This window comes from Miscanthus floridulus, chromosome 13, assembly GCF_019320115.1.
Source record: "Miscanthus floridulus cultivar M001 chromosome 13, ASM1932011v1, whole genome shotgun sequence".
Classification (NCBI taxonomy): Eukaryota; Viridiplantae; Streptophyta; class Magnoliopsida; order Poales; family Poaceae; genus Miscanthus; species Miscanthus floridulus.
Window position 1 is genome coordinate 8,029,467 of NC_089592.1, and position 7,861 is coordinate 8,037,327.

Below are 7,861 nucleotides of genomic sequence, written 5' to 3' on the forward strand. Positions count from 1 at the left end.
CTTTAGTGAAACACTTATAGTCCACATTGAGCAGACAAATTGGTCTGCTAGCTGTCATTCTGATTTCTGAAAAGCAATGGATCAAGTCTTTGGTCTAGTTTGAGACCAATTTTCAACCCATTGTTCTCTTCCTTTGTTGACCAAACTGTCACTCATGCATTGACCCAACCCTCTTCTTGACCAAACCATCACCCATGAATTGACCAGGCCCACGATTACGCACGACAAGGAGATGAAAGCAGTGAACCGTCACATAAGCTTTTAGATGCTACTGCATTGGTCTTTTAAATATGAAAATAAACATGAAAAATAAATATAAGTATGCAAAATGCATATGTATAGTTTTAAAAGCATCATAGCTTAATCTTTTATTTCACATTTTCATGTGGGGATTTTGTGAAATGAAAGAAATACATTACAATGATCTGAACATTTCTTGATGATAATGCAGACTATAGAATGGAAATATCCCTCCCTCTTATTCTGGTACTAATCTCCTGTGGTAGAGTAGCATCCATAGCACATATATTTCAATCTTTCTAAGGCTAGCTTAGCTTTCGCCGGCCTTGTTGAACCATTTCCTCCAAATGAGTATCGAAAAGACAAATATCTTGTCATACAATTTGTCTAATAGCGTGAAATATGCATATCTCCACATTTTCTTGAACAAAAGGCCACAAAACACCATCCAAAGGCCCACCACAAATCCAACAAGTAAACCAAGATAGAAGTCCATTATCCGAGCTGAGCCATCTTCATGATGTCTGATGGGATGTTCCACATTTGGTTGATCTCCGGGGCATTGCTTTGGAAGTGGATGTCCACAAAGACCAGGATTGCCTATGTACATAGAAGCTGGATCATCAATGTTGACAGTATCTAGTTGATGTCCAGAGGGTATTCTGCTTGTTAAATTGTTGTAGGACAAGTTCATATAACTCAGTGATGTCAGATTTGATAAATCCCATGGAATTTTGCCAGAAAGTTGGTTGTTGGAGAGGTCAAAAGATTTCAGTGATTGCAAATTCTCAATCTGTTCTAGAATCTTTCCACTCAATAAGTTCCATGACAAATTCAAATTTATCAAGCCAACAAGAGTACCTATTTCTTCTGGAATTGGTCCAGCTAAATTGTTGTCAGATAAATCTATGCTCATCAGAAATATTGTATTTTCTGTATGGTTAAGTTGTTGCCCTTTTGTCACTACGATTAAACTATCATCAGATGGTCCCATAGTAACGTAATCATACTCTCCATCATATTCTCATCAAAAGGATTTCCTGTTGCACCATGATACGCAATAGTAGTGAAGGCTTTTAAGTTCACTAAAGATTGTGGTAATGTTCCAGATAATGTGTTATTTGTAAGATCCAAAAACTGATGGGCAGGGAGTCTTGTTATCTCAATTGGAATACGGCTAGAAAAAGTATTGGATCTTAATGCTAGAATTTCCAAATTTTGTAATTCCTCACTTATCCATGCAGGTAACTTCCCAGTGAAATTATTATGTGATAGATCAAGGACAAGAAGATTTTTGCAGCTTCGTAGCAACAATGGAAATTCTCCTGAAAAGCTGTTGCTACTTAAAAGGAGTGTACGGATGTTCAAGCTTGATGGGCTCGTAGAACTAGAATGGGCCATGGAAGAGTTGTTAATGCTACAAGAGTTGCCTTGTTTTAAAATCTTGATGCCACAATCAGAAAGCTCCCCTGCAAGTAGATTGTCTGACAGGTCAAGAACTCGCAGCTGCTTCCACTGACAAATCTGTGTAGGAATAACCCCAGTAATTCGGTTGGAGTAGAGAACCACGAGCTGCAGCAGTGGAGCTTCAAAATTTAGTGATAATGGTCCATTTAAAGAGTTTCTTGAGATGTCAAATGTCCTAATTCTTCTTGGCAACTGTGGTACGGAACCAGTGAGTTGGTTTGATCTGAGTTCAAGTAATTCCACTGACATGAACTCCAAATCATGGGGCAACTCACCAGTAATTTGATTATAAGAGATGTCCAAACTTGTCGCATTAGCAAAGACAACCCAAAACCATTCTGGAATTGTACCAGTAAGGTTTGTATATGAAATATTAAGAACATCAATATTGTTTTGCAAGCATAGCCAAGCAGGAAATAGAGGGCCCATCTAACAAGATGAAAATCTTGCCACATTCAGTTGAAACGGTGGCACCCAGTCCGAATCCACTTTGATTTCTAGATAATTATCAGACAAATCATGGTATTTCAAACTTGTTAGCTTGGTATAGTGGTCTTCTGACATGACACCATTCAAGTTGTTGCCGGATACAACTAGTAAACTCCAATTTGTAAGTGCTCCTATCCCCACAGGCCACAGGCATAGGACCACTAAGTTGGTTGTCAGAAACATGAAGAATGTTTAGGCTCGTCTGGTTTGGCAGCCAATTTAACATGGTTCCTGTTAAGTTGGCTTGGCTCAAGTCCAACTCCCTCAGTTTCCTCTCTGGGCAACTTGGTAGCCTCTCCATCAGATGTGCTATATCTAGGCCAATATTATTGTAAGAAAGGGTTAATGTATTTAGATTGCACATATTTCTAAACGTTTCTGGTAGCATCCCATTCAAAATTTTGTTCCCAAGATCAAGTACTTCAAGTGAGGTCATGCTTCCCAACTCATCAGGGCACTCCCAATGCAGAAACCACGGTAGTTTCTATAGATATTAATTGCACTGCCAAGTAAGCAATTTGCTGATGTGGCAGGTTATTTATTGAACAGAGAGAGAGAGAGAGAGAGAGAGAGAGAGAGAAACCATTTCTTCATGAGGAAACGATGTCTTCGAGTATATCAAGACCGAAGAAACTACTCACGTTCGCATTGGGAGAGTCGGTGTCGTTTCTACCACCTCCGTCCAGATCCTGTGCGCTCGAGGCCCCTTCTCGTCACTGCCAAAAATCCTCACCCCCTCCTCAATGCCCCGCTCACGCTGCTCCATGGCTGCCTCGCGCTCCTCGCCACTGCTGCTCGCGGCCCTCGCCGGTCAACGCTACTTGCTTCGAGCTCGCTCGGCGCGGAGACGCGTCGAGATGTGACAAAGCGACACCCTCGTCGCGCTGACGCTGCCCTACCTCATGGTCGTGGCCCTAGCACTCGACTTCGGCTCCAACGCCAGTCCTTCGCCGTCTTCTCATGCTTCGGGGTTGTAAGTGCAATCAAGCCCTAATTGTGGATTTTGATGATAATGACCACATAATTAGAGGACTAATGAGGATTTATCGACTTGACAAGCATGTGATATAAGAATCAGTATGATACTTACAATGGTGGAGCCCCCAATTACAAAAGGACGTCGTGATGGACTCAGGAGCATTTAAATTCTTTTTATGTTTTGAAATTGAGTATAGGAAACGCCGCACTATAAAGGGGGGTACAATGCACAAGCTTTAATGTGCAACCAAGTGCTCAAAATACCCACCATACAAATCCTCAAACCAAGCCAAGACAGCTGTTGACGATGATTTCGTTAACATTTTGGTTGGTCAACGTCACAAAAGTGTCACATATAAAAGGACATAAGCCAACCATGAATGATTTTGGTTCAAATAACTTGGTTCCACATGTACATGTCCTCTATTTGAATGTAGGTACAAAGTGGACAAAAAACCAAGCTTGGGGGCCCAACTTGACACGTTGGCCGACCCCCCAAGTATGGCCAATTGACTATTTGAATGCACCATTATGATGGGCTTGGCATTTGACGGTTACCCGTAAAAGATGGGCCCGATTGGCCATAATTGGCCAGGTCGGACGACCTATGAATGTTGGCCAAATCAGCTCAAATTTGGTATGGAGAAAGCCAAGAGAAAGATGACACAGCCCCCACCAACGAAGTGTGGCCCACCTAACATAGGGAGGTCGGCCGACCTCCCCATTGTGCCCATCAGCTTCCCACAAGCTTCCATGATCCATGAGACACACTCCACAAGTAACCTCAACCATTGGATCACAAGTGTGCTTTCTCTCAATGGTGGAAGATGAGAGTACATGGATTGATGGACCCACAATGTACCAAACCGATGTGGCAACCAAATTCTGACTCTACATACCCATCAAGGAAGAGGAGGAGAGGTCCCACACCAAAGGGGGTTGGCCCCACCTACCATAGGGGGGTCGGCCAACCCCCCTCTGGTGGCCAAACCGCCTCAGATTTCTTCCAGCGCCTCCATGCATGCCTTCATACATGAGCCTTGATCTGCATCGTCCAAATCATGTAGGTTTGATCCAATGGCTCAAAGAGGTGATCACACGGGATTGTTGACATGGTGTTCGGAGTAGCCCCTACTCCTCCTCTACCTATAAATACCCCCTACCACCCTCACTCTCACTCATGACTACAAGGAGGAAACTACTCTCTCTTTAGATAGGCGAAGCCATGCTCTAGTAGTAGTAGCAGTAGTAGTAGTTCTATGCAATTAGGGAGAGAGTGAGGGGAGTGTGGAGAAGAACCGGACTTGTCTGTTGTCTTCTCCAAGTTGTACCTCGGTGGATGTGTTTTTCTTTGTAAGTAAACATCCGAGATCTTTTATAGTATTTCATATTCTGATTCTGGTATAGTGGATATATAACTTGTTCTCATTGGTATGCCGCTTTACTTTAGTAGAGTGCTCTAGCTTCGCTAAGGGAACTTAGTGGATCAAGGTTAGAGTAGTGAGATATAGTGTAGACGTGGTGTCTAGGCTATACCTTGCCAGTGTTGACCGCTTGTCGCACGGATTGTTTGCGGTAGCTAGTAAGTGGTGACAACCTTGTCTAGTCTTTGTATTCCACCACGTGTTGTTAGGCAAGTTCTTAAAAGGTTGTCCCCCCATAAAAAGATAGCTACTCCAGGTAGGGGTTATATCTCCTATTGTCTCGCCTATCGCCTCCGTGAGCGAGGGGGTGGAAAACCCCTTATATCCATCTTGCCTTACCAGATATCATCACTATAAAGATCCTCTCTACCCAAATACCATAGACTCCTTATATCATCATAGGACGATCTTGATCCTTTGTTAGTCTCACTTCTCGTTCCCTGTGGAAATCGATACCTGGAATACTCCCGGTGAAGGCTACATTGACAACTGTACGCTTGCGGTTTATCCGTTTGCCACTTCTGGTGTCAACACCAACCAATGCCTAACTCCTATCCTGTTTGTTGTTCTCGCTGGAGCGGCACTGCCGTAGTTTTCAGTGGCACCGCCGTGACTTAACGGCTAGTTGGGAAAGGGGAGGTATTTATGCCTCTTCTTCTTCCTCCCAATGGCTATATCGAGCATTTCATCCCCACCAACCAACAGACAAGCCTCTTGACCTCCATTGAAGGCTCTCAAGCTCTCCCCTTTGATTCCCCTGAGATTCTTTGAGATATTAAGCCTCCAAACTCCATTAGAGAGCTTGTCAACCTGAGCTACAACTCCTAGAGCACTTGGTTCACGTTCAAGCCGGTGGATTGTGTTCTTTACTCTTGGAGCAAGAGCTCCTGGCCAGCTAGGCAGTCGCTCGTTGAGGCTCCCAACTCTTGTGGGCGCTCCATGATGTTTGTAATCACCCCTACATATCTAGTAAGAACTCCCTAATCAAGAGACTAGTGCTCTTGATTGGAGAAGAGGATAAGGTTCGTGAAACCCAAGCCTTGGTGGCTTCCTCAACAACTTAGAGGTAGGCAAGCCTTAGTGGTGAGCTAAACCACGTGATAAACATCTTGTCTCTCATGTTCTTGCTTTGTATTGTGCTCCACTTGTTTTTGTTGGTGATTCTAGGGTTTGCTCCCGATCTACTTGTGCCTTAGCTTTCGATCTTGTTCAAGCAGGTGATATAGGCTCTACACTACCTAAGGAACATCAGTAATTTACTCGATCTACTTTCCATTGCACAGATTTTGAATTGTGTGCATGAGCTACTCTACAGGTGCCACCACCGTCAGTTTTGCCCGTCAGTGCCGCATAAAAGTGCGGCAGTGCCGCACTAGTTACTAACCGCTATCATCGAGTTTTGTTTTTAATAGGCCTATTCACCCCCCTCTAGGCTTGCCAGATCCTTTTCAATTGGTATAAAAGCCTAATCCTTGCCATTAGCGCTTAACCACGTGAGGAATGGCAACACAAGGAGGGGATGGAGCTAGTGTGCCTCCGAAGGACATGGAGGTGCACACTACTAGCGGCAGTGAGAGTGTCTCTATAGTGAGCACCAAGACACTCCCCTGGCCAAGCTAGCATCCAAGAAAGGATCAAGCTTGGAAGAGAGAAAGAAAGAAGAAAAGAAGAAGGAAGAAGGAGAAGAGAATAAAGGAAGAAAAGAAAAGAAGAAGAAGAAAAGAAGAGAAAGGAGGAGAAGATTCTTCAAGTAGCACCGAAGATGGTGATGATGATGTCTCCTACCATGGTCCCAAAGATGACAAGAAATCAAGCAAGACAAAGGAGGGCAAGAAGAACACATATGGAGCCGTATCCTTTAACTATTCCTCTATGTCTAACCTTGATTCTAGAGCTCTCATCAATATACCCACGGGCAAGTTACCTTATTTCAATGGGACTAACTTTGCCAAGTGAAAGCACATGATGAAAGCTTATCTTGTAGGTCTCCATCCGGAGGTTTGGGAGATTGTCAAGAATGGTGTCAAGGAGCACAAGGACCCATCAAGTGCAACACTACGTGAGTACTGCCACATCCATCTCAATGCTCAAGCCACTAGTGTCTTGCTTAGTGACTTGAGTGCAGAAGAGTACAACAAGGTGATTGGATTGGAGGTTGCCAAGGAGATATGGGACACTTTGCATATTGCTCATGAAGGGGTTGAAAAAGTGAGACAATCCAAGATTGACTTATTGATGGAAAAGCTCAACCAGTTTGTGATAATGGATGGAGAGGGGACACAAGAGATGTTTGATAGATTGATGGCTATTGTTGGGAAGATAAGAGGTCTAGGTGGAAAGGAGATGAATGATCACAATGTGGTAAAGATATTTCTAGAGACATACTCCCCTAGGGAATGAGACCGTTGTGACAGTTGATTAGAGACAAGAAGAAGTTTGAGCACTTCACTCCAAACTGATGTGCTTGGAAGGATCATCACATTTGATCTACAAAGAGAGGAAGCATTGGAGAGAAGGAAGCTTAGAGAGTTGCAAGCTAGGTTGGAGGGCATGAAGATCAAGGATGTGGCTCTCAAAGACAACAAGTCAACAAAAGGCACCTTCAACTAGCAAGTCAAGACACAACAAGGACGCATCAACTAGCAAGCCAAAAGCAAGCAAGACAGTCAAGGAGGAGATAGAATCAACATCATCATCAAGTGAAGATGAAAGTGATTCACTACTACAGCATGACTATCACAGCCGGTTCATAAACCCCCATCACAGTCGGTTTTGGACCACGGCAGTGAGTGGTCAACGGTGATGGTCCTAGTTATCAGAGTCGGTTCGCAACCGACTGTGATAGATTCTAAACACCGCTGCATTGGTCTATGATCCGTCTGTGTACCAGTTCATGATCAACGTCACCTTATACGACGACCTGTCTATGTTCAGTGCGGATTCACCGTCGCTTTGAGGCCTCACTCGTCTGTGTCTAGGCAGAGATCACCATCGCATGGAAGTATGACCCGTCTAGTTTAAAGGTCATGGTCACCATCGCCTTGCAGTACAATCCGCCTTTGATGATTGTGTAGTCTATATCGGCTTACTTAACATTTTGGCGGTGATGAACTTTTGATCCCCGCCGCACCATATGTTGTACCGGTGGTGTTGACGATTACTTTACAATCCGATGGTGAGGAGCATATTGATCACCAACAGCGAGTGGTATGATGCGGCGGTCATGACAAAACAATCAACGGCGGTTCTATGCGTAACCGACT

General features: G+C 44.0%; 2 protein-coding genes across 2 annotated transcripts; one reads left to right on the top strand and one right to left on the bottom strand.

Moving 5' to 3' along the window:
* Positions 1 to 550: 550 nt before the first annotated feature.
* LOC136499377 (receptor-like protein EIX2) lies at positions 551 to 2,136 on the bottom strand. The gene is made up of 2 exons (XM_066495057.1): positions 1,251 to 2,136; positions 551 to 1,146 (listed from the first exon to the last, which is right to left on the bottom strand). Exons 1-2 carry the CDS (start codon positions 2,134 to 2,136, stop codon positions 551 to 553), a joined length of 1,482 nt encoding a protein of 493 aa, XP_066351154.1.
* A 4,424-nt stretch (positions 2,137 to 6,560) lies between these two features.
* On the top strand, positions 6,561 to 6,998 carry LOC136499378 (uncharacterized). The gene has a single exon (XM_066495058.1). The coding sequence runs from the start codon at positions 6,561 to 6,563 to the stop codon at positions 6,996 to 6,998; it is 438 nt and encodes a 145-aa protein (XP_066351155.1).
* Positions 6,999 to 7,861: the final 863 nt, after the last annotated feature.